The sequence below is a fragment of the Bufo gargarizans genome, chromosome 3 (assembly GCF_014858855.1).
Source record: "Bufo gargarizans isolate SCDJY-AF-19 chromosome 3, ASM1485885v1, whole genome shotgun sequence".
NCBI classification, from domain to species: domain Eukaryota; kingdom Metazoa; phylum Chordata; class Amphibia; order Anura; family Bufonidae; genus Bufo; species Bufo gargarizans.
Window position 1 is genome coordinate 209,734,732 of NC_058082.1, and position 26,562 is coordinate 209,761,293.

Below are 26,562 nucleotides of genomic sequence, written 5' to 3' on the forward strand. Positions count from 1 at the left end.
GGAGAGGTAACAGGTCCTCTTTAAGGTGACACGCATCCTACTTGAAGCAACCCCTATGGGAATATGAGATAGCTGTAATTCTCCAGAACAGTCGCTAAGCATTTAGTTTTTTTCCTTTTTATTTCCTATTTTTGTACATATTATAGAGTTTATAAATACAATATCTTCCATAGAAGACTTGTTACTTCCTCATCCGATATTTGGAATACTGTAGCTATCATATACTATCTGTATATGCAGTAGATGTCCAGAGGTTAGTAGGGGAACATTTACACACAGGCAGGCCACTAACCCATGTGACCAGGAAAGAAGAAAGAGCGATCACAGGCAGGATCCTTTTTTCTTTTTGCCTTTATCTTTGCCATCTTTTGATAACTTGGAAAGACGTCGTTTAAATTCATCAGGCAACTTTTCATAACAGGACTTGCAAGTGGGCTTTAAATCTATTTCTACAAATTTATGTCTTTGAGAGTGGAAGGAAAAGAAAGAACAGAAGATGTGATAGAAAGAGATCGAATAAGAAAACAGCAGAGAATTAAAAGAAGAAAAAAAAAAAAAAAAAAAAGCACTAAAAGAGTCCAGGCGACTGATACACACAAGAAACATCCGTACAGTCAGCAGATCCTTATTTGGACAGAATGAATTGATATTTAGAGGACACTGCAAATAACTGTTCCTTTGTAGGCCAGCAGGGGGCAGAGCAAGCCAGTAGTGAGTAGAATTATGAAGCTTTTGCTTCATATTTTTATTTATACATTTTTTTTACACTTGCAGTATAGGAAACTAGTGATGAGCAGGCTAGCTCTACCTGACAAAAGGTATAATGGCTTTATTTTTCTCCCAATCATGGATTTGGGAATTCACAGGATGGCTGAAACCCTGATGTCCACCAAGTCATGAGCTTCTAAACAGGTTGAATGACATATGAAGCCAATTCTTGGGTTATTCCACAATGTTCCTGAAGGAGAGCTGCGGCTTATACATTATGTCGATCAGCTGGGGTCCTGGAAGTAGAACCCTCAAGCAAACATCAATCACCTAGCCAAAGGACTGGGCATCATTGCTAACAGTTCCAAAAAGAATTCTTTCAAGGCTATATTATAACCTGCATTGGACGTGTTAGATATTAATTATGATGGGAAATATAAAGCTGCATGTGCCAATATCTGTTCTTAAGAACCCAACGTAGATGTGAACACAGCCTTCGGCCACTTTCACATAGTAAGTATTTTCCATCAGTATTTGTAAGAAAAAAACAAGAGCAGGCCGAAAATATACAAGGAGGGAAGGGATGCAAATGAGCTCTTAACAAGCTCTGCCTCTAATGCCACCAGACTGTAAGGCAGCTATCCTATAAGTCAATATACAAGAAATGTAAAACTTTCCATTATAGTTTCTCTCTGTTAAGTCTCTAAGTGTACTTTCACACTAGCGGCAAGACGGATCTGACAGGCTGTTCACCCTGTCGGATCCGTCCTGCCGCTATTTCGCCGTGCCGCCGCTCCGTCCCCATTGACTATAATGGGGACGGGGGTGGAGCTCCAGCGGAGCGCACGGCAAGAGGCCGCCGGACTAAAAGTACTGCATGTCCGACTTTTTAGTTCGGCCGCCTCTCGCCGTGCAGCGCCTGAGCTCTGCCCGCGTCCCCATAATAGTCAATGAGGACGGAGTGGCGGCACGGTGAAATAGCAGCTGGACGGATCCGACAGGGTGAACAGCCTGTCAGATCCGTCCTACCGCTAGTGTGAAAGTTACCCTAAGGCTACTTTCACATCCGAGCTTTCCCTTTCCACTGTTGAGATCAGTCATAGGATCTCAATAGAGGAGGAAAACGCTTCCATTTTGTCCCCATTCATTGTCAATAGGGACAAAACTGAAGTGAACGTAACAGAGTGCACCAGAATGCATTCCATTCTGTTTGGTTGCGTCCCCATCGCAGACAGAATAAAGCAGCCTTTTTATGTCTGGCATGGGAATCGGAGAAAGACGGATTAGTCACGACACACAATGTAAGTCAATGGTGCCGGATCCATTTTCTCGGACACAAAAGAAAACTGATCCGGCACCTATTAACTTACAATTGTTTTAGTGCTGGATCAGTCTTGGTCATTTTAAAGATAATACAACCGGATCTGTTCACATGATCACGTATACTTTGCAGTCCGCTGAGAGGAATAGTACATGTTCTAAATTTGCGGGACGGACACACGGATGCAGAAAGCACATGAAGGCACCTGTGCGCTCCGCACATTTTGCAGTGCCATAGAAATAAATAGGGAGGTGTATAAACTGCAGAAAATGTGGATCAGAAATAGACCAAAGATACAGAGGCCTAAGACTTCTAGAACTGTATTTAAAAAAAAATTCAAGTTAGATTAATAACTTACTTGAGGGTTAACTTTGTGTTGCAGGTGGAACAAGCAAAACAGTTTACGCACCAGGCCTTGTTCAGGGCAGACACAACTGTGAAAAATAAAAGGATAGTAGCATCTTTAAAGTTCATAGAGAAATGGTGATAAATCAGCTTTTTAGCTTGATATTGAGCTGAGCATTAGGGCTGTTTAAGACTGAGCAAATCCTCTGTGTGAGCGTGATTCTGCTTTAGGGACACTGCTCGTTTCTCAGGAGCGCGCACAGCATTGTGCGGATTTATAATGCAGTGTCTCTCTTCCTGACCTGTATCTACTGTCAGTATAATTCTGTAGCAGTAAGGTCAGGCAGAGACACACTGCATTATAAATCAGTATAATGCCGTACACTCCTGAGAAACGAGCAGTGTCCATAACGGGTAATTCCCACACAGGACACGCTCATCTGAAAGAACCCTAACTTTTCATCTGTAAAACTAAAATGCAATTTGAATTAATTGTCATAAAGATTTTAATTGACGCACTTCTGATATTTCAGGAGCAATGTAATGAACAGATGACTACGGTTTTATAGGACACTCAAACAACTAGAAGATAGACTAGACACTTGATCCCAGAAAAAGTTGCTCACATTTTACCATCAGTTATGCAAACAAGCAATACACACTACGGATACTGCGCATTTCCTCTGCCTGCCAGCCATCACGGTCTCATAGGAATACATTATAGACAACACGCAAGCAGGAGCATTTGTGAACCATTTTAGAACCAAATACTGCACCAGGAATCAAGTATTATCCACCTCTGCAATGGATATCCTGTATGTGCGTATCCATACACCCCACTCGTATAGCACTTCGCTTCTCCCCCTGCCGATCACCACACACCGTATTACTCTTTGTGCTAAACTTCTTTTTGTAACAAAAGCCAATTCAACTCCAGGCACCAAGATTTTTTATTTTTTTTTATCAAATATACTTTTTATTGAAATAAAAATTTTCATGTACAATAAAACACATATCTGGGTCGAAGAATAATAAAGCAATAGAACAATACAAATATTGCACATTTCGTATACCAAGAGATCTTTTTAATCACACTTACCATCGCCTTCAATTACACGGTTGCAGTGGAAGCAAACATCTCCAAAAAGCTGAGGAAATAAAGGAAAATGTTAATAATATGCATCTCTCATCATGTAAAATAGCATGAAGACATCATTGTAGTCACATTGATCAAACGCATACACTGCCTTGTTAACCTAGTGATCATTTACAAGGAAATCTCAGTCTGCCACTAATGGAAGCATTGAAAGCTCCATCAGGGGCTTCATGAGGTAGCCCAGAATACAGTCACAGGAGACCACAGTAAGGCTACTTTCACACTCGCATTTGGTGCTGATCTGTCATGGATCTGCACAGACGGATCCGCACCGATAATACAACTGCATGCATCCGTTCAGAACGGATCAGTTTGTATTATCTTTAACATAGCCAAAACGGATCCTTCTAGAACACCATTAAAAGTCAATGGGGGACGGATCCGTTTTGCATTGTGTCTGTGAAAACAAATCTGTCCCTATTGACTTACATTGTAAGTCAGGACGGATCTGTTTGCCTCCGCATCGTCAGGCGGATACCAAAAAGCGTGACCTCCTCCAAAGCGGAATGGAGACGGAACGGAGGCAAACTGATGCATTCTGAGCGGATCCTTATCCATTCAGAATGCATTAGGGCAAAACTGCTTCTGGACCGCTTGTGAGAGCCCTAAACGGATCTCACAAACAGAAACCAAAACGTGAGAGTGAAAGTAGCCTAAATGCTGAAAATAGAGTTTGATCCAAATCAGTCACTGAAGAAAGCCCCATCTCTATACACACAAGTGAAGGACGGTCACTGACCTGGTTGTAATGAGTCTCACAGTAAGCCAGACCCTTCCTCTCATAGTGACGATGGCCCAAGAAAGGCTTTTCACACTTCGCACATACAAAGTGCTGTGGGAAAAAATAAATAAAATAAAAAATCATAAAAAAACAAAAGGCTTAATGTATAATACAGTATATGCATTAAATACATCTTTGTGGACGTCCATAATTTGTTGCTGAAAGTGGGATTTTCCTTATGTCTTAGAGCTCATTCACATGACTCGTCTCAGATTGGGCACATGGATCCGTTAAACCGCTCCGCTGATGTGTGCGCTACACGCTTTAAAAACAGATACCACACAGGTAAAAAGGTAAAGGGGTTCTCGAATGGCTTCTTAAGGGCAATACATTAAATTGGTAGGGATCTGGGGGCCGAGTTGGACCCTCCATGATACCATGGATGAGGAATTTCAAGGTAAGTAAACATCCAGGTGACTTGGGTTCTGACCATTTCCATACAATCTTATTCTGGTACAAATATAACAAAAATATAAAGAAATTAAAGGGGGAAGCAAAACCAGTACATTCAAACAGCATAGCTGGGAGACATGCTCATATCTACCATCAGCCCTATCTCCACTTCTTAAACTAATTACTGGCATATCTGATCTTCATTCACTCCCACTGATCCTAAGAATGGGGTACCTGACCCCCTGTTACCAAGCAGGTAAGGGTTGCATTGGAAGGGAAAACATTTCTTTTTGTCAGAGGTGCAGCGAGACTGACTATTGAGAATGCATATTCATAGGTTGTTTCCAGAAGCACATTTTCAGCTTAGTTACCCTTAACCTTTTCCCTCTTACCTCCACATGCCATTGCTTTCCCATTGCGTTCACCACTCGCCCTTCAATTGGCCTCCTGCAGGCTCCACAAATTGGAACGCCCATCTTGTCATGGCAGGGCAGGCAGTAGAGTTCTCCTTTCAACTCGCGAGCATCAGCAGTGAGTTCCTTGCTAGAGAAAAAGCAAATAGTCAGATATGTATATTAAAAGATATTTCTGAAAATATGACCAAATCCAGAGAAAACAACCTCAGTGCACGATACAATTTTTTTTTTAGCATTTACAACAGTGTCTCCATAAGAAACCATACCCGCAGTTGGCACAGTTGAAGTGATCAGGATGGTAAGGATCATTCTTGAATATTAGTGGTTGCTCGTCAATTATGGCGTGGCACTTCTGACAGATGTACTTCCCCAGGCCCCTGGCTTTCTCTCGGTTGTGACAAGGACGACACAGATGTCTGGAAGAATACATTTCATGATTAAATTAGTTATGCCAGCAGCAAGTAATGCAACAGTCACTTTACCACATCTAGGAGTGTAATCAAAGCCCCTTATCTAGTGGCATGGTCCGATTTTCTGCCAGTTTAAAGGCTATGTACACCTTTGGGGGCAATTTTTTTTTAGCATTGCCTTTTATTAATTTTGGCCAAAATGTTTTTTTCTCAATTGGTCTTTGTTAACTTTTTCTAGCTGTGTGAACTGTACTTTCACTTTGTGCCTCATCTAATAACCCTTATTTCTACATTACTTATTTAAGCCATATTCTTATCAGTAAGATAATGGTGGATCTACATATGCAGACATTTAGGTAGATTATCAGGGACAAACGTTCCTGCAAACACTTGTTCCCGACAATCTGCCGATCACCAGATGAATGAGTGAAACTCTCATTCAACAAGTGAAACGGTCATTAGTGCTGGGAAGTAAATCATCAATAGCCGCTCTCATATTGTGGAGGTGATCGCTGCAAGTAAAAGCAGTTCTTTGCCTACACTATCGAGCAGCCAGTTATCAGGAAGGAACGTTTTCTTCCCGATAATGGATTGGTTCTCTGTACATGTAAGTCCACCTTAAGAATTGAGCTATAATGAGTGTTTATAAGGTCAGAGATAAGGAGCCATCAGCTGAGCTGTCTGACAGGACACAGTAAAAAAGTTTAGAGCATGCTACAAGAGAATCTCGAGGCTGTTCAGAGAAAGGGGCTCAACATTTTTAATAAAGACCAATTCAAAAATATATTTTTTAGCTTAAAATTAGTACAATACAATAATAATAATAAAAATTGCCCCCAAAAGTGTACATAGCCTTTAAATTGTGCAGTAGGCAAATTAACAAACTTGTGAGTAGCCTAAAAACGTAAAGAGCCTACAAATGTGTGATCTACCATAGCCTCTCATGGACTTACCTTCTTCTTAGTACTGGCAAAAGTGCCAAATGCCAATTTAAAAATCTGATTTCTTCTTGCCAAATTTAATACCACATTAGTCATGTACACACAACTTCTGAGCACACATAGAAATCTCTGTCTGGTCAGCTTGGGACACAGTCACTCACCTGCCTGCATTCTTGACGAAGCCAATGTCTGCCAGGACTTGCTGACAGATATCACAGCGGAAACACTCAGGGTGCCAGCTGTTATTCATTGCCTTGATAACACGGCCAATGATGAATTCACCTTGAGATGGATGAAAGGTTTATTTATATGGCAGAAGCACAACGTAACAGCACGTGCTGGAGATATGGATACCAACAAATCAAAAGATAATACGTTGTTATAATGGTGTAATAAAACAATCAGACATGGCCATTGCCACATAAATACACAAAAGTGAACACAGATACATGTTTTTCTATAAAATACATTATGTATAAAATATACAACTTTTTTTTAAATATATATATATTTTTTTTATATATAGATCCCCTAGGGAACTATAACAAGCAATCATTAGATTCTTTTCTCATAGACTCCAATGCATGGGTGCCATAGACAAGCAATTGTTTTGAACGTTGCGTGAATATAGTCTCAGTCTGTAGCCCTTATTTCTGCATTGCCGAGGGCTCATAAACACTCATTCCCGTGGAATTCTTATCAAATTGAAACTGAATTCACCTTTAATGAGTATTTACCCAGAAATAAGGGTTACACCCCGAGGCTGCAGAACCTTCATCTGATGGATTTCACTGTGAAGGAGACAGAGCAGCCTGCAGTGTAGATAAATAGTTATGGACTGTGGAGGACAAACAGTTTCAATTTCTTTTTAATAAAGACTGCTTGAAAAATGTATAGCACAAAAGAAGTACAATGCAATACAAAAAAAAAAAAAGCACCCAGGGGTGTCCATAGCCTTCAAATGTCAGAGAGGCCATAGACCGATTTATGACATCTGTAAGGCTACTTTCACACTAGCGTTCGGGGCTCCGCTTGCGAGTTCCGTTTGAAGGCTCTCACAAGCGGCCCCTAACGCATCCGTACTGCCCTAATGCATTCTGAGTGGATGCGGATCCGCTCAGAATGCATCAGTCTTGCACCGTTTGTCCTCCGCTCCGCCTGGCCTGTGCGGAGGCAAACGGATCAGTCCAGACTTACAATGTAAGTCAATGGAGACGGATCCGTTTGAAGGTGACACAATATGGCTCAATTTTCAAACGGATCCGTCCCCCATTGACTTTCAATGTAAAGTCTGGACGGATCCGTCTGAGCAACTTTCACACTTAGAATTTTTTCTAAAGTATAATGCAGACGGATCCGTTCTGAACGGATCCCATCGTCTGCATTATAGGAGCGGATCCGTCTGTGCAGACACCAGACGGATCCGCTCTGAATGCAAGTGTGAAAGTAGCCTAATACTGTCTACATCTGGTAATGCAGCGCAGATAAAATGTGTCAGAAGAACCAGGAACAATACGTCCCCAATTAGAAAGTTTTGATGACCTAGTGAATCCTACTATATCCTCCTGGAATTACATACAAATATATTGGGACTAGTCAATTCGCATAAAACTTTGTTTCAATACTGTACGGAGAGAGCGCTCTGTACAGCATTAGAATGGATTGGCTCAGATGAGCCAAAGTTATAACTTAGCAAAGTCTCGCGAGACTTAGTATAATAACTTTAGAAATTGATTTATACTATAAAAAAACATTTCCCGAACTCCGGTTCGGTTCCAAGGTACCACTTCGGCTCATCGGAGCCAATACATTCTAATACTGTACAGAGAGCTCACTCCGTACAGTATTGAAAGGAAGTTTTAGGTGAATCGACTTTGGTTTCATCCGAAGTCGATTCGCTCATCCCTAATTGGGACATTCAGTTTCCCAATGTATATTCTGCAGTAAGTGAACAATAGCTGAAAGGAAAAAAATACAAACAGGCTTACCGCACTGGTGGCAGCATGGGGCGAAGAGCATTTGGAAATCGTGTTCACAGTACTTCCGTCCCTCAAACTGAAATTCAGAATGTATAAGTTACTAATTCTTGTATTCGTAAGCTCATAGGAGCAGGGCCTCCACTATTTTATGTTTCAGTCACTGTATCACCCATAACCGCTTCATAACGCAAGGGATTTTAGTCCTTAAAGGGAAACTATCAGTGGGAAAAACCACCCCAAACCGCCAGCAGTACCTTCAAGTAGCCGGCAGTGTGTTTCTAACGATGACTTTCTTCCTGCAGTCAGATGCGGTAAACGCATGAAAAAAAAAATATATAGAATTTTTTTTATCCCCTGCGCGCACTATTTTCCAGTCATGCTAAGCAGTGTCCCCTTCCCTGCCCCTTCGCCTGTGACTTACAGACGGCTGTTCGGCAAAGCCAGCAGAACTCTCTGCATAAGCGCTGTCAGTCACAGGAGAAGGGGCAGGGAAGGGGACGCGCTTAGCTTGACTTGAAGCAAGGAGGCCGCTACCCCCTTGACTTCCAGCATGACTAGCGCATACAGAGGATAAAATAAAGTTTTTTTTCCCCGCTTTTACCGCATCTGACTGCAGGAAGAAAGTCACTACTTGAAGGTACTGCTGGCGGTAGAGTGGTCACACAACTGAGCCCTCCCTGGAGACTGGATTTCCTCTGACATCACCACCAGGCCTCCCATGATCCCCTCTGTAAGAATCCCCACCCAAATGGTCGTGATGTCAGACCCATGGGCTGGCTGACGCCCTCAATCCACAAGCAGGGTATGCGGAGTCCACTGCTCGTCATATCCAGCTGTGTGGGAGGAAATAGCATGGGGATGATGGTGGGAGTAGTGGGCGGAGCTTTTGGTCCGGGGAGAGGTGTAGTAGGTGTTCGCATTTCTGGCTGATCTTGCAGCACATTGGGAAGTGTTGTGTCTGCTGCTCATCTACATCGGGCTGCCGGACCATTCAGCACACCACTCTGAAGTTAAGAGGAAGAATCCTGCAGTAGCAAGCGATCCTCACCGGGTGGCGCCTGGCGGGGTAAGCAGTGGGATTTAGCGAGGGTCCCGCTAATCTCTATAACAAGCAGTCTGAAGTGTGCAGCTGAGCGCTGCTTCTCTTCACTGCCGAGCACGGTACTGTAGACAGCCTTAATAGAAAGTCTATGGGACAGTCTTCACCACTCCGCTCAGCAGTAAGGGGAAGTTTCAGACTCCTCGTTATAGAGATTAGCAGGGTGTCAAAAAAATCCAAAGGAAGAAATCTGCACATGCACAGACAGCAGAGCACCCAAAAAAAGTGGTATTAGGGCACCCACAGACTTCTAATAAGTCCTTGGCAGGAGGCTTCACGCTGCCAGCTAAACCTAGTGGATAGCCAATCGGGAGTCCGCCATCTCATGTCTATAGCCAGCTCTACATCTCTTTTCCTGGAATGATGCTCAGATCTTTAGGTCCTTTTACAAGACAATTATCGGAACCAAACCATTCATTCCCAATACCTGCCAGTAGTTAAGTAGAGGGGAGAGCTAAATTTACAAGTAGCAATCGTCTCCACTGTATGGGGACAAGCAATCTCATCCACACAAGATGCTCTCCTTCTCGCCAACGATGATTCAAGGGTCCTTTAGGGATATGACCACATGGCACAGCCGCAGGGGGCTCTAATTAAGTGAGGACCACACTGTTTCATTGGTCTGTATCGTTAATGGCCTTGCGACCTTTAAGGCCTCTTGCACACGACCAAATGGCTTTTTCATAAAACGGAATCCGCAAAAAATATGGATGACGTCTGTGTGCATTCCGTTTTTTTGCGGAACGGAACAGCTGGCCCCTGATAGAACAGTCCTATCCTTGTCAGTTATGCGGACAATAATAGGACATGTTCTATCTTTGAATGGAACGGAAAAACAGAAATACGGAAACGGAATGTATACGGAGTACATTCCGTTTTTTTTGCGGACTCATTAAAATTAATGGTTCCGTATACAGAACGCATAAAAGGAAACAAACAAAAACAAAACAAAAAAACACGTTCGTGTGCAAGAGGCCTAAGGCTCCATTCAGACGTCCGTAGAATGGGTCCGCATCCGTTCCGCAATTATACAGAACAGGTGCAGACCTATTCATTCTCTATGGGACCGGAAGAGATGCGGACAGCACACAGTGTGCTGTCTGCATCCACATTTTCAGTGCGCGCCCCCCGATCTTCCGATTCGCAGCACCAGAAAAAAAATAGAGCATGTCCTATTCTTGTCCGAATAGGCATTTCTATGGGGGTGCTGACTGGGAGTATTGCGGATCTGCAAATGGCAACCCCAATACTGCAGGGCCATTAACAATATAGAACAGCTAATCAGTGCAGTCCTAATTAATTAGAGCCCTTGCACTGCCACGGGGTACTCTACCACGCCATGTGGTTGTACCCTTACACAGACAGATTAGGTCAATTATTATTGGTGGATGAGCATTTGTATAAATGCTCGTTCCGGATCACTGCCCTGTGTAAAGGTGCCGGAAATCAATACTGGTTCATCGGCTGACTGTATCTTTTGAGAGCCGCCAAATATTCTCCTGTGTAAACTGTGATCTGCTGCCCAGAAACAATCTGTATGGGGATGAGAAATCATAGTGGTGATCATTCCACCCCATACAAAAGGAGGTGATGGCTGCATGTAAAGGCAGCTCTCACCTCCTCGGACAAATCAGGCAAACTTTATCAGGAACATTTGATTCACTCCTGATAATTGCCTGGTACATCATCCTATTAATGTGTCACAGGAAAGATGCAATCACCCGATGAACAGTGACTGACGCAACATTACAACGCTAATTATCAGGAAGAAGCTCTCCTACGAACACTGGTTCCAGATAATTGCGCCAATTGTCTCATTAGACAGACAACCCCTTTAATAGCAGACCAAGATCCTTACAAACAGCTGATTATGTGATTACGCCAAGTGCTCATTTCCTGTGCAGACGCTATTAAATAGTGAATTTAATATAACATGTAGCTATATAAATTGATCTGCCAGAGTGCAGGTCGCTGCTTCATAGCTACTCTCCACTCTGCGTCATAGAGGGGAAAATATGGACAGGAGGTGTCCGGATGCGACCTCTCCCTAACGCAAAAAAAAAGGGCAAAAGAAAGTGGAGACTGTAATAAAACGATGAGATCAGAGGTCACAATAACTCCTGTACAAGCGTCACAGACGCCTGCTCAGGCCATTTTACTTCTTAAAAAAGTCCAAGGCGTACCAATACGCCTGAGGCTCCATTCAGACGTCCGCAATTCTGTTCCGCATTTTGCAGAACGGAATTGCGGGACCCCTTCATTTCTATGGGGCCACACTATGTGCTGGCCAGATCCGGAAAAGCGGAAAACTTCCTGGTCCGCAATTCCGTTCCCTGAAAAAAATAGAACATGTCCTATTCTTGTCCGCAACAAAAGGAGGCATTTTCTATTATAGTGCCGGCGATGTGCGGTCCGCAAAATGCGGAACGCACATTGCCGGTGTCCATGTTTTGTGGATCCGCAAAACACATACGGATGTGTGAATGGACCCTAAGGCTCCATTCAGACGTCCGCACATTGGGTCCGGATCCGCTCCGCAATTATGCGTAACGGGTGCGGACCCATTGATTTTCAATGGGGACGGAAAAGATGGAAGAATCCTGCAATGGCCAGCGATCCTCACCAGGTGGCGCCTGGCGGGGTAAGCAGTGGGATTTAGCGAGGGTTCTAGCTCAGAGACCCCCGCTAATCTCTATAAGAAGGGGTCTGAAGTGTTCAGCTGAGCGCTGCTTCTCTTCACTGCCGAGCACGGTACTGTGGACAGCCTTAATATAAAGTCTATGGGACAGTCTTCACCACTCCTCTCAGCAGTAAGGGGAAGCTGCCCTCGGCTGAGTGCTTCAGACTCCTCGTTATAGAGATTAGCAAGGGTGTCAAAAAAAATCCAAAGGAAGAAATCTCTGCACATGCACAGAAAGCAGAGCACCCAAAAAAGTGGTATTAGGGCACCCACAGACTTCTAATAAGTCCTTGGCAGGAGGCTTCACACTGCCAGCTAAACCTAGTGGATAGCCAATCAGGAGTCCGCTATCTCATGTCTATGGCCAGCTCTACATATGACAATTCACATAATGAGATTTCTTGCACTGCATTTTTTTTAACCCCCATGTTTGTTTTGTGACCCCCCCCACCACCACCACCACCAAATGCTACATCCTTTTATTTTTTTGTCTATGTTTTCTACAGGAGTTCTGAGCACAGATAAGTTAAGCGCATTCACCTTACTGTAACAGCAGCTGTTGTACGCCACTGTTCCCCCGCTTACCCCCGTGGTCCTGGGCACCACCCTAGGTGGCGCGCATCACTCCCTGGGCTGCATGGGTTGGATCATGTGACCTCGCTGACCAACCCTGGCTCTCCTGCAGGTACTAAAGTGGCTCAGCCCCCCCTGGTCCCTGCCTGCTTGCCTTGACTCTCCTGTTGCCGACCGGGATTGCCTGACCTGTTCCTGTGCCGCCTCCCCTGACCTTTTTCCTGTCCGACTACGCCTCTGCCTCATCCTTCGGTCCTGCACTGTTGCTCCTGGTTACGACTCCACCTGCCTGACTACGCTTGCACTACTAGTACCTACTCTGGTACCTCCTGGTCCGCCTGGACCAGCTGCCTCGTGTGCCTACCCTCCTCAAGAGGTAGCGACTTGGTAGACTTTCCCGAGGGGAACGTCTATCTCCACCATCAGGCGTACTGTGAAGAATCTAGGGGTACATTTAGACAACTCCCTTAGAGGAGGTGGGACACGTGGCACAGTGGGTTCACACCCGCTGGTTTGTGACACTTACATAACTGTCAAAAGTTTTGCTTTAACGCACACAATTTTCCCGCATAGTACAATAACTGGAGTATTACTAAAGTGTGCGCCTGGCCTGGAGTGAATATACCGCAGGCTATTATAGCCAAGTGATAAAATCCAGTTCAATATACTGTATCTTCTCTGTACTTCATCACTTGGCTACAATAACCTGCTGTGCATTCACTCCAGACTTTGCCAGGGGCTTATTAACCCTATCCTGGAGGGAGGGGAGCAATAGTATTTACATGGGACTGTATGTCGGAGAAGCTGACGGGAGGGGTTGATTTTTTTACATGGGACTGTATGTCGGAGAAGCTGACGGGAGGGACTGGTTCACACCACCGCCATTTAGTTCTGTTGTTCTATTCCGTTGAGCAAAACAACGAAAGAAGCTGAACAGACTCCAGTCACTCCACTAACCATGTTGAGTCCGTTCAGTTTCCTATCAGGATCTGTCTTTTTACCAGACAATAAACTCCTACATACAAGGCTTTTTTGTTCATTCTTTTTGACAGAGTCTGCAACAGAGGCCCCAACGCAGATGTGAACAAGTGTAGGCCTATGTATTATGTATTTGAATTACTGCAAATTTCGTACTCTCACCTAAAAATATTCTTCAAAAATGGTAAGAGGGGTATTTTTACTGTTGCGGAAAAATGTAGTGTGACCTCTGGATGTGGTCATGATGTGCCTATCTGTTACACTGCTATTCAATTTATTGGGCTGGTACAATATCACATACACTATGGCTGCAGCTATCGATTATTTTAGTAGCCAAATATTCTATCCATTAATCCAACGATTAAACGTGTAGTCTAATAAGACTAATTAAAAGTATATTTTCCTTTAGAAAAACTCATCAGCTCCCCATGCAATCATCAGACCCCCTGCCATCAGTCCTCAGCACCATCAGTCCCACACCCCCCTGTGCCATCAGTCCCCTATCCACGTTTTTTTCAGCACGAAACATGTTTTTTTCATGCAGTTTTTTAATGCATTTTTCGACACTTTTTTTTAACCAATGAGTTCAATACAAAGCTGTTTTTTCAGCTTGAGGTTTTTGAAGCAGATCTGCACTAAAAAAAAACATGGAAAATGCACAAAAACCGCATGGACTTACATGGAGCTGTTTTTTTACTGCTCCATATTAATTTCAGCACTGATTCTGCCCCGAGATAGGGCATGCTGCTTCTTTTTTCCACATGCTGCTTCTCATTGAATTGAATTGAATTGAATTGAATTGAATGGGAGGCTGAAAGGCTCAAATCAGCAAAAAAAAAAAAACACTGTGTGAACCGGCCCTTTGAGTTCTGCGCATATTTTTTAAGCAATCTATTTGTGTACATTAGCCGGGAACATTCCTCATAGCATAATTAACTTCCTGCCCAAGTAAAAAAGATTGCAATGCCAACTAAACCAAATGTAGAACTTCAAAATGAAAACAGTCTCATGACAAGCATATTTAGCATTGTCTACTGTGTCGTAGAGAAGAGAACGGACATCCTGATGGACCAAATAAGACCAAAACTCCTAACCCCAGCTCTCATTTCCATCTCTCCAGTGTCAGTCACTGCTTGAGAGCAGAACATGTCATGGTTATCTGCCAAGGGCAGGTTTCCTCAGCCTGAACCAAGATGAGCCCACAATACCGTGCACAGAACTGGGAAGTACGTGCCGAATGAAGATTAGGTACTGCAGTGCGCATACTATGGGACATGACCGACAAGTGACGGGCTCGCCTGGCATAACTCAACAGGAGGGTTTAAAAAGAAACTGGTGAGATTTCCTTTAATATAAAATAAATAAATAAAACTCACCTACAGTTCCAAAGTGGCAAGCGTTTTAAAAGGGAGGTTTTTTTTGTTAAAGTGAATCTTTTTTTGTTCTCCTGTGTTCATTCTCTTTATCTGACCCAGTTGGAGCTAAAGAGCGAGCTGATAAGTCCTGATATTCATTAGCTCCCAGCTACCATTGATTGCTACGGAAAAGATATGTAAATCTGCGGCAAGGGGAGAGCTCATGAATAGCAGAGCGACTCCTCCAGTTAGAGAAAGGGAACTAGTTTAGGATCCATTCACATGTCCATAGTTCTGGGTCTGCATCCGTTCGGCAGTTTTGGGTGTGGACCCATTCATTTCACAGTGTGCTGTCCGGATCCCTAGCCCTGCAAAAAACATGTTCGGGTGACGCTAGTTCCCGTCTGTCATTAGAGTGTGAATGGATGCATTAAACTGCCCTTAAAGAGGACCTTTCATTTTTTTTTATTCTAGATAAATACCTTTACTTGCGGCATACCCCCCGCTGATGCTGCCACCCTGAATGTTTTTTTTAAATATCACTCCTATGCCCCACTGTGCCCCCCCCTGCAGTTTTCCCGCTCAGTATGTTAATACTGACCATTGGTACAGGGAGGAGGAGACACCAGGGTTTCTCAATAGGTGTCTCCTTCTCCCTGGCTGTGCCGCAATCCAATCAGGGCGCAGAGCGCCACAGCCAGGGAGAAGGAGACGCCCATTGAGAAACCCTGGAGTCTCCTCCTCCCTGCACCGATGCTCAGTATTAACATACTGAGCCGGAAAAATACTCTGCAAGTAAAGATATTTATTTAGAATAAAACAAAACCGTGAAAGGTCCTCTTTAAATAGATTACCTTTAACACAATCCTGCCAGCTACTCATGTTTGAGTTATGTCGGACAACCCCTTTAAGACACATTACTGCATGATCAGTCTGCTCCTAAAACTGATTCCCAGTATTGGACAGCCAGCTCCACAGCAGATCTATCAGTCAGCCCTAATGCCAAATCCATATTAACATCATTAATCCTGAACATAACACTGTATGGTGCAAGAAAAACCTATTTAAAGGGCCATACACAGCAATCACAGCATTATTTCACTTTCTGATAAAAATCTTTAAAAGGGGTCCTGCCAGGAAAAATATTTTAAATTATTTATTTTTTTTCAAACAAGCACCTGGATCCAAATACTTTTGTAATTGCAAGTAATGAAAAATTTTGCAACTGAGCTATTCAATAAAATCTCTATAGCGCCACCTGAAATTTGTTCTCTTCCTTATTTTTTGTCCACCTCATTAAAGGGTTTCTACCACTTAGGTGTCACATATTTGGCTGTCAGACACTAGCGATCCGCTAGTGTCTGCTCTGGCCAACCATCCTAATATAATTGCTTTTGGGGCGGTGGTTTGGCTAAAAAAACTACTTTTATTAATATGCTAATGAGCCTCTAGGTGCTATGGGGGCGTCATTAGCACCTAGAGGCTCCGTCTACCTTTAGAAACTGCCGCCCCCAGCGCGTCCCTCCAGCCCGCCCATCTCCTCCTGAATGCGATCCTCGTATGTATTCTGCGCATGCGCAGTAAATGTCTGACAGCTTCCCTGCTCAGACATCTCCACTGCGCCTGTTCCTCGGAGCACTATGGCGTCATCGCGCAGGCGCAGTGGAGATGTCTGAGCAAGGAAGCGGTCAGACATTCACTGCGCATGCGCAGAATACATACGAGGATCGCATTCAGGAGGAGATGGGCGGGCTGGAGGGACGCGCTCGGCGGCGGCAGTTTCTGAAGGTAGACGGAGCCTCTAGGTGCTAATGACGCCCCCATAGCACCTAGAGGCTCATTAGCATATTAATAAAAGTAGTTTTTTTAGCCAAACCACCGCCCCAAAAGCAATTATATTAGGATGGTTGGCCAGAGCAGACACTAGCGGATCGCTAGTGTCTGACAGCCAAATATGTGACACCTAAGTGGTAGAAACCCTTTAAGGTGGTCGCATGCGCTCAGTTAAAATCTTCAACTGTCATCAGCCATATCTTCTGGGAGAGAGCTGTAGCAGAAAGGACACAATCCCTGGGCTGGCACCCTGAAATAAATCTAGCAGAGCAATCGGAGCAATGAATGGGGAGATCTCTGGATCCATGTGAGGTACAGGGCTGGTTCTAGCTTTGTTAGAAAGAGATAGTCATGTACTATATGATGTCTGATTTCCATATATATATTTTTTTTACATCTGCCATGGCACAACCCCTTTAAGTAAAATAGCGAGGGTTGTCCCTTCACATTACAATAACATGGAAATAGACAGGGGCAGCCGGTTAGCTATTTTTGGGAAGTCAGGATGGTATAAATATATTGCTGTTACCTCATAGAAGAGCCCCTCCGGAAACTGCTGGAAGCACTGTGCACACACAAAGCAGTGCTCGTGGTAGAGTTCTCCATTACTGTTCACAATCTTTTCTGCAGGGGCAAAGCCAGACCTACAGCGCTCACACATCGCATTCGCCAGAGCATTCGCCATGTTGCTGTAAGAGAAGGGGAGACGTTAGCGATGAGATTTTTGTATCCCTAGTAACAATAGCAAACACGCTGTGTACCTTAAATGTGTACGACACAGGGTATATATGGGAGAGATGATGACAAAAATCATCCCCCAACCACTTCCTTTATTTAGGACCCTGAAAACTGGACAACATTCTGGTTATCTATTTCAAGGCATGTCTGATACTTGACCTGAAAACCATCTTTTCTATCATTTCAAGTTAACTGCGAATGCACATTTTCAATAAATTGTCATCTAAATGGACACCATCTAGAACCTGTGCTACATGTAACCCAGGGGGTAAAACCGGGTTTCTCAGGGTAATTACACGGTGCTGCACAATATAAGGACTGTGTATGATCATAGCTTTGTAGGTATCTAGTAGGCTTAGGCAGGGTGCTGAATCTCCTTAGTGACAAGTCCTATATGGAGACTGGAGACTTACTGGAAGTGCTTCATGGTATGGAGACTTATCGGTAATGGTCCATGGGAAAATTATATGCAAAGAGATACCTCCCAAGGAAAGAAAACCCATCACGATAGCGAGATGGTTCTCTTTCTAGGGAGATACCTCTTTGAATAGGTACCTAGGTGTAATTTAGGCATAAAAATATGGAAAAGCATTGACTGACCTAAGGCCTCATGCATACCATATGACCATATGTATTTTCTGCTCGCCCTATTGTCAAAATGCCTATTCTTGTCTGCAAAATGGACATGAATAGGACATGTTCTGTTTGTTTTGTGGGATACACTTGCACATACAGAAGCGGACAGTATACAGTGTGATGTCCACTTTTTTGCGGCCCCAATGAAAGGAATGAATCTGCATCCGATCCACAAAAAATGAGGATTGGATGTGAAAAAAAAAACAAATATGCAAAAGTGTGCATGAGGCCTAAGTGAGTGCCCAAGGGAAGAGCATGTAAACATGATGACAGCACATAATCTTACTGGGGAGCACACCATCAGATGCCAACGCAGCGGAGGCTTTCCAAGCATCACCGGCATAATGCTACTATGTTTGTAGAAAATGAAGCATAACTACAAGGTTGCAAGCTAACAGCTGGCATAGGCGGGCACTTCACTGCATCAGAGACATCAACATATCCACAGCTTCCAGTAAATGACAGTACACAGGCCACCAGAACCTGTCCTGGCTCTCTGGTCAGACTACAGGAATGGGTGAGGTGACCAGGGACCGAGAAAACAAGGAAATTCTGTTTTGCTAAAACACATAAACCCAAAAATAACTGAAAGAAAGGAAAAGGAGGGGAGACCATATGGCATGTTGGCACGGATCACAGGATGTACGAGTCTAGGTTGACTTGTCCCACAGACTGGCAGTATCCAGTTATGAAAGTGCGTAGACCAGTCAGTAAAAAGGGAAGATAAAGGGCATGGTCATGTACATCACTGATCAAGTACATCTTGTGCATTTTTAACGGTGAAAAAACAGTAAATGTGTTATTCCTGCTTTGGCCTCAGTGAGAAGAGATTTTGATTCCTGTGTCCCCATGACAACCCTTCTTGTCCGTGTGCCCTGGCACTTCAGTGTACTTATAGGGATATTGAGCTATATACCTTTCACGTCTTTCTACCAAAAATAAAAATTCTAATTATTTTTCACCCAAGTTGTGGACATATCTGTCACCATAAGACCATACATTAAGATCAACATAAAAAAAATTATCCTGAGATCTTCAGGAGAAACAGCCATAGACACAATTAGGTCAAAATGGTCTTCTAACCACGTTCAAGCAGAGATCTTTTCCCTAAAATCCCTTTACAATCCCAGCTGTACGGTGCTGACATTTCAGGCAGGTCTGATATGCTCCAGGCTGGTGGCAAGCTTTTGGCCGTCAACATGCACTGATCATCGCCTCAATCTTACAGGTTGGATCTGATGCATTTTTCCTGAATAACGGTAAAATATTTCACCCAAGACATGCACAGAAATGAGCCAATCCGGTTGATAATCCAGGAGAAGACGCATTATCTCCACTTACAATCTGGCATAGAAGTCACAGATTTCTTTGTACACTTTAACATCGCTGCGTCTCCTCTGCAGGTTGGACACAGGTTTCTCATCCTCTCCTCCACCTTCCTGGGGTACAAAATCACTGGTGACCTCCATAGGAGGCAGTTCTCCATTTTCAGGAATGTCAGGGTGCATCCTGGACTGAACGTCCATCATGTTATATTTCCTGCTAGCTGTGAAGATCTCTGAGCTGTTAGAGGACGGCAGGACCCGGAACAAGTGCTCCAGACTGTACTCCAGCAGTGGGAGATACATTACAGCGCTGCCCACATTCCAGAGCACAGATTCCAACTAAGGCTGTGGAGTGGAGAGCACGTCACCCTGAGAGGTGGGACTCCCCTGCTCACGGCTGTTGATGTTAAAATTCTTCACCCCCACAGGGTGGGAGCCTGACAGTAAGAGCAGAGCCAAGAATGGTTTATGGTTCTTCTGTGGAGACATCTCCTGGCCTGTGGAATCTCCTCGTCTAACTTTAGCTGGAGTAGACAACCAGATCATAACACAAAGTGGACATTTACTGGTGGCAGTCACCATGTGTAATGAAATGACATCTCCAGGGGAAATTGTACCTAAAGCAGTTGAGTATCAGAGGCATAGATTCCTGTGTTGGTCCTCCTTCTTCTATTACCATCTAGCCAGCTGTTCAGCCCTAGTAATAATCATCTTTATATAGCGCCAACATAGTCCACAGTGCTTTACAACTAAGGAAATGTCCAATGAAACAAAGAAACAAACCAGGAGAGAGAAGCCTTCTCACAAGGGCCTACAATTAGTGTTGAGCAAACTTGTTTTTTTAAGTTCTGCGTCCAAAGTTCGGGTTATCGAAGAATCCCGATATGGATTCTGCTACCACAGACCATAGCGGAATTTGGAATCCATAACCCGAACCTTGGACGCAGAACTTAAAAAACAGGTTCGCTCAACACTACCTACAATCTAAATTCAGATGCCAGGCAAAGCTATAGAGACACTCGAGAGAAATAAGGATTCTGCACATCTTCGCAAGCATTTTGCAGCCTGTGGATCCTGCAAAATACATATACTGGCCGTGTGCATCCGGATATTTCTGCGGGCTGCACTGCAAAAATGCCAATACTTGATAGGACATGTTCTATTTCTTTGCGGGACGGACAGGCAGATGCAGACCGCACAGTGTGCTGTCCGCATTTTTTGTGGTCCCATTAAAATTAATGGGTCCGCATCCTATCCGCAAACAAATATGGAACACACGCAGACCCATTCATTCCACAAAAAACGCGGACAGTCAATTTTGGAGGGTGGGACTACAGTAGCACACTGCTCCTATTTTTTCTAGCCAAACAACGAACACCATGATGGATTTGCCTTGCAAACTTCTAGCGTTCAATTTTCATATCATGCTCCTTCCTATATACGCCCCCTCCTCCGGCCATCTATCTGGCTCATGTGTACTACCAGGGTTAACACACAGGGTCGGCGGTATTACTGTGTGACAAGATGAAGGAAACCAGAAGGCGAGATGAACTGTCTAGTAAACAGACATCCTCTACTGGAAACCCTCGCACACGCCTGAAAATCCTTATAGGGCTGTATTCTCTTTGAAAGCCAGACTCTCCAGCATTGGATTGCATTGCTTATTATAGAAATGCCTGCAGACACAGATCACCTCCAAGCCTGACCTCTACAGAAAATGGAATCCAGGAGGTACACAAAAGCGGGCCCCTAACGAAAAACTAAAATTTTTAAAAGCGGGTCGCAGATATGAGACGAAACCCGGTCTTCAGACAGCCAGAGGAAGTTCACCTAATAAAAATTAGAAGAAAAAAAAAACAAAAAAAAAAACACTGGCATTTTTGTTTTGCTCTGGTGGCCATTTTTGGGGGGAAAAGTGAGAATAGGAAGTGCAGTACGGTTTGTCGCTTTTATATTGGCTTTTCAGGACAATACAGTAAAACAGTCAGTCATTTAGACACCCTACTTCCACCATTTCTAAATTAGGGGAACGCATCCCCGTTCCTGGGCAGCAGGAGTGATATATGAAGCAGCGATAGTCTGTGTGTGATATTGCACCTAATATTAGAGCAAGGACACACTCGAAGGGGTTGTCAAAGATATTATTATTAGGCAGATAATGCTTTAAAATATAGAAGAAAAAAATCCAAAAACAAAATTACTCAAACAATAAATCCGCCGCAGTTTTAATGCCACTGTTCTAGGTTTAAGACCCCTCCCCGCCATTTTGCCCTTTTCTCATCACTTTTCAAAATGGACAAATGGGTAGGGCTCATTGGAGGGGGCTGTAGCCTTCTTCTTGATAAATTTGCTTGATAAATTTGCCAGAAAGTAGCATAACTTATCTGTGTCCGCCCATTGGCAGGAGTAGATTTGGTTTACTGGCACGCAAACACCAAATTTAATAAGAGACATGGGCATCGCAATATACTTGGAGCATGTTACTCCAGCACACTTCGGATTAAAGGTCCGTATTTTTAGCACATCGGATGTGGACCCATTTATTTCAATGGGACCACAAAAGAAGCGGACAGCACACCGTGTATTGTCCGCATCCGTATGTCCGTTATGCAGCCCCGCAAAAATAAAATAAAAAATTGAATAGGTCCTATTCTTGTCTGTTTTCCGGACAAAAATAAGCATTTCTAACAAAGGGCGGGAGTGCTGATCCGCAAAATACGGAACACATGCGGCTGTATCCATGTTCGCGGTCATGTGAATGCCCCCTAAGACTGGTGTATGAAAAGCTGGTCATTCCCTCCTTGCTTACTTTGCTGCAACTGATCACAGCAGGGGATTAAAGGAGTTGTCTGGTATACAGATATTAATGACCTATCCTCAGGATAGGTAATCAATATCAGATCTGTGAGGGTCCAACACCCAACACCCCCATGGGTCAGCTGTTTCAGAAAGTCGTAGCACTGAAAACGATACAGTGTACGTTAAGCAGAGGGTTTCATACACTGTAGTTCACGAATAGGAGCTGAGCTGCAGTACCCCAGCATGGCCACTACACAGTGTACAGCGCTGTGCTCCATACACAGTATAGTTTTCAGTGCTGAAGCTGAACAACACAGCTGATGAGTGGGGGTGTTGGACCCCCACCAATCTGATATTGATGACCTATCCTGAATATTCTGTAACCCAGAAAACACTTTAAATTAGTATTTATTTTCTGTATTTTAAAGCATTCCATTTCTTATTCCTTAAAAAAAAGGTTGGATCCTGGACAACCCCTTTAAAAGGGCATCTGTCAGCAGATTTGTACCTATGATACTGACTGACCTGTTACATGTGCACTTGGCAGCTTAAGGCATCTGTGTTGGTCCCATGTTCATAGGTGTCTGCATTGCTGAGAAAAATGATGTTTTAATATATGTAAAGGAGCCTCTAGGAGCAACGGGGGCGTTGCCATTACCCCTAGAGGCTGCTGCACCTCTGTGCTTTGATTGACAATGTAAGGTCTCATGCACACAACCGTAGTTTTGGTGTGGATCAGATGCGGACCCAACGCACTGTGTGCTCTCCACATCCATATGTCCATTTTGCAGCCTTATATATAAAACAAAAACAAACAAACAAAAAAAAAGAACACGTCCTATTCTCGCCTGTTTTCTGGACACAAATAGACATTTGTACCATAGTGCAGGACCTGCAGAAGGGAAAATGCAGGATGCACATGGCCGGTATTCATGTTTTTGCAGATCCACAATTTGCAGACCAGAAAAACGATCGTGTGCATGAGGCCTAAACATGAGCACACCTGGCCCTGACTTCCTCTAAAGTCTTGCACTGCGCGTGTTTATTCGGTATACAGTGCAGGCGCAGTACAGGAAAGAGGTTCGTTGACCGTTCTCTTCTGTACTGCTAGTCTTTTTCCTGTACTGCGCCTAATACAGAAGCGCATAGTGGAAAGCGAGATTTTAGGAGAAGTCAGGGTCAGGTGCGATAATGTTTTTTACTATCTGGCCCTGTCAGTCAAAGTGGAGAGGACGCGGCAGTTGCAGAGAAAGCAGAAACTCTAGGTGCAACGGCAACGCGACCATTGCTCCCAGATGCTCATTTGCATATATTAAAACCTCATTTTTTTCCCCTCAGAATTCGGACATATATGAACATGAGACCAACACAGATGCCTTCAGCTCCCAAGCGCACATGTAACAGGTCAGCCAGTGTCATAGGTACAAACCTGCTGACAGGTGCCCTTTAAAAGATGTTGCTATGAAGTAGGAAATCTACTTTTATAGTTTGATCAAATGTGTTGTTTTTTTTTTAAAGTTGTTTTTGAAGTGTCATTTGACAGCAGTGGGTCAATGCTGTCAGGTTTGTGCCATTCGGTGACTGCAGGTGACATAGCCACCAAAACAATGGTTACATGAAGGAATCTCCACTTCACCTACATTAAAGGGTTTACACCTGAGCGGAACAAGGGGGGGTCACCTATTATAGACTGGCGTTTCACATGCGGCCCTTCCTCCAGCAGGCTGTTGCATACAGTACCTGTTAATAACGGTCACATCTTCTGATGGCCAGGAATAGAAATGGACTATAGCTAGGAGCTGGAGAAGATTTCAATTACAATTTACGCCGGTTTGCAGCAGTAAATTATTGCACCCCCTTTCACTAAGGTCTGCCTATTTTTTTTATTTTTAAGTAGAAAGAGCAGTGTAAAAAAGAAGTCACAAACTTTTTGTGAAAAATGTTGCGACTTTTTTCTGCCAAAAGCCAAACATGATGCCTCTAAAAATGAAATGGTGTATGGCAGCAGCAGAATCTGTACGTATGAACCATCGTTTTATTCACAAGTTGTACTTTTAGGTGTCTTAACTATGGAGCAATTACTGTTCAGGCGATACATTATATGCGTATTATATACAGCTGATCAAGGACCAGTGACGATCTCACCCACACAATAAGGCCGCTCCAGCAGAGGTGGATCATTCTGCAGATCACTGCGGCCGCCCCTTCTGCGGACAGAACATCAGGAAGGATGTGAGCAGATATTTACCGCTGTATTATGGGCTATAACCCTCAAGAAATCTCTGGGAAGGAGAACTGATGGAACTGGTACCTGGCATGTTGCTGCTTAACCCTACAAATCCGTGTGCCAGCAGCTAGGCATGATCCTGGTCAGTTTTAAACCAAATACGTGTGTCAAAAGTACCGAACATGCCTTACTAGTCGTCCCATCAGATTTTTATTTTTTACAATCTTTTACATGTGAACTGGAAACTAAAAACAAGTCCCTTAAGCTACATGTCATGGAAAAAAATAGCTGCTGTGCAGTAAGGCATGGCATGTGGAGGAGGAGGCCGCATGCTTCACATACTGACACCCTTAGGCTACTAATAAAGAAAAGGCACAAAACGCGTTACACCCTTGCAGCATGTGATAGACATCCAGTGTGTGTCTACCTGTGTCTATGTACCATGACTACTACATACTGATATCACATGTCAAGGCTGGGTTTACATGTAACATTATGGCAGATATTAATTCCCATAGTGACAGCACACAATACACTTCATCAGGCTAAGAAAATGGTGTCCACTGTATCTCATCTCACCGGAAAAGCGGGTGTGTGTCTTTTTAAACTCCCGCGCACCTAAATTTAGGTGCTTGCAGCCGCCTGGGAGTGACAGGGGACATTACTCCCAGCAAATTCACTATCATTTATGCCAGTTTCCTGGCATAAATAAGTTAGAGGCTGGATTTCAATCTATGCGCGCGCACGGACTGCCAGAGGATGCATCTAGTCATAACTTAAGAGAATCCTCTGGCAGCGCAGGGGGATATCAAGGACCAGCGTAAAACACAGTCTTAGATAAATGAACCTCTATCGTCTCTGTCACATACACTGTTGATGCCCATGCCACTGGTGCCACACAAAACAGCAACTAGAGAAATGTACACACCCATAGGAGTATTGTGGGAATCTATATAGCTTGTACAGAAACATACCACAGAAAACTGGTGTAAATGAAGATACATCCCTTGTATGCTGGGCGCCTATACAGAAATCTACCACAGAAAACTGGTGTAAATGAAGATACACCCCTTGTATGCCGTGCGCCTATACAGAAATCTACCACAGAAAACTGGTGTAAATGAAGATACACCCCTTGCCTCTCCCCTGTACACCTATACAGAAATCTACCACAGAAAACTGGTGTAAATGAAGATACACCCCTTGCCTCTCCCCTGTACACCTATACAGAAATCTACCACAGAAAACTGGTGTAAATGAAGATACACCCCTTGCCTCTCCCCTGTACACCTATACGGAAATCTACCACAGAAAACTGGTGTAAATGAAGATACACCCCTTGCCTCTCCCCTGTACACCTATACAGAAATCTACCACAGAAAACTGGTGTAAATGAAGATACACCCCTGGCCTCTTCCCCTGTACGCTGTGCGCCTATACAGAAATCTACCACAGAAAACTGGTGTAAATGAAGATACACCCCTGGCCTCTTCCCCTGTACGCTGTGCGCCTATACAGAAATCTACCACAGAAAACTGGTGTAAATGAAGATACACCCCTTGCCTCTCCCCTGTACACCTATACGGAAATCTACCACAGAAAACTGGTGTAAATGAAGATACACCCCTGGCCTCTTCCCCTGTACGCTGTGCGCCTAAACAGAAATCTACCACAGAAAACTGGTGTAAATGAAGATACACCCCTTGCCTCCCCCCCTTTTGGAATTAAGTTTTAAGGTTGGTGTAAAATTTGGGATTTGCATTTTTTTCTTTTTCAAAAAGAAGACAAACACAAACCTTGAGACTTTTTAAAACCACTTTTCTGGCACAAGGGAGAAGATAAACCTCCTCCATAGTTTTCATCCATAAA

At 43.8% G+C, this 26,562-nt stretch overlaps 1 protein-coding gene across 6 annotated transcripts in view; it reads right to left on the bottom strand.

Annotated features, from left to right (window-relative positions):
* LIMS1 (LIM zinc finger domain containing 1) overlaps positions 1–26,562 on the bottom strand; it is a 77,881-nt gene that overhangs the window by 5,925 nt on the left and 45,394 nt on the right. For 3 of the 6 annotated variants that reach the window (XM_044283823.1, XM_044283826.1, XM_044283824.1), the window contains exons 2-10: positions 17,498–17,657; positions 8,460–8,526; positions 6,633–6,753; positions 5,387–5,536; positions 5,097–5,247; positions 4,270–4,362; positions 3,474–3,522; positions 2,388–2,463; positions 293–463 (exon numbers count right to left, since the gene is read on the bottom strand). In XM_044283823.1, coding sequence (XP_044139758.1) covers positions 322–463; positions 2,388–2,463; positions 3,474–3,522; positions 4,270–4,362; positions 5,097–5,247; positions 5,387–5,536; positions 6,633–6,753; positions 8,460–8,526; positions 17,498–17,657 — 1,009 coding nt within the window. In that variant the 3' untranslated portion in view covers positions 293–321. Of the gene's footprint in view, positions 1–292; positions 464–2,387; positions 2,464–3,473; positions 3,523–4,269; positions 4,363–5,096; positions 5,248–5,386; positions 5,537–6,632; positions 6,754–8,459; positions 8,527–17,497; positions 17,658–19,683; positions 19,945–26,562 lie in introns of those variants that run through there. The other 3 variants (XM_044283820.1, XM_044283821.1, XM_044283825.1) reach the window with 3 other exon arrangements.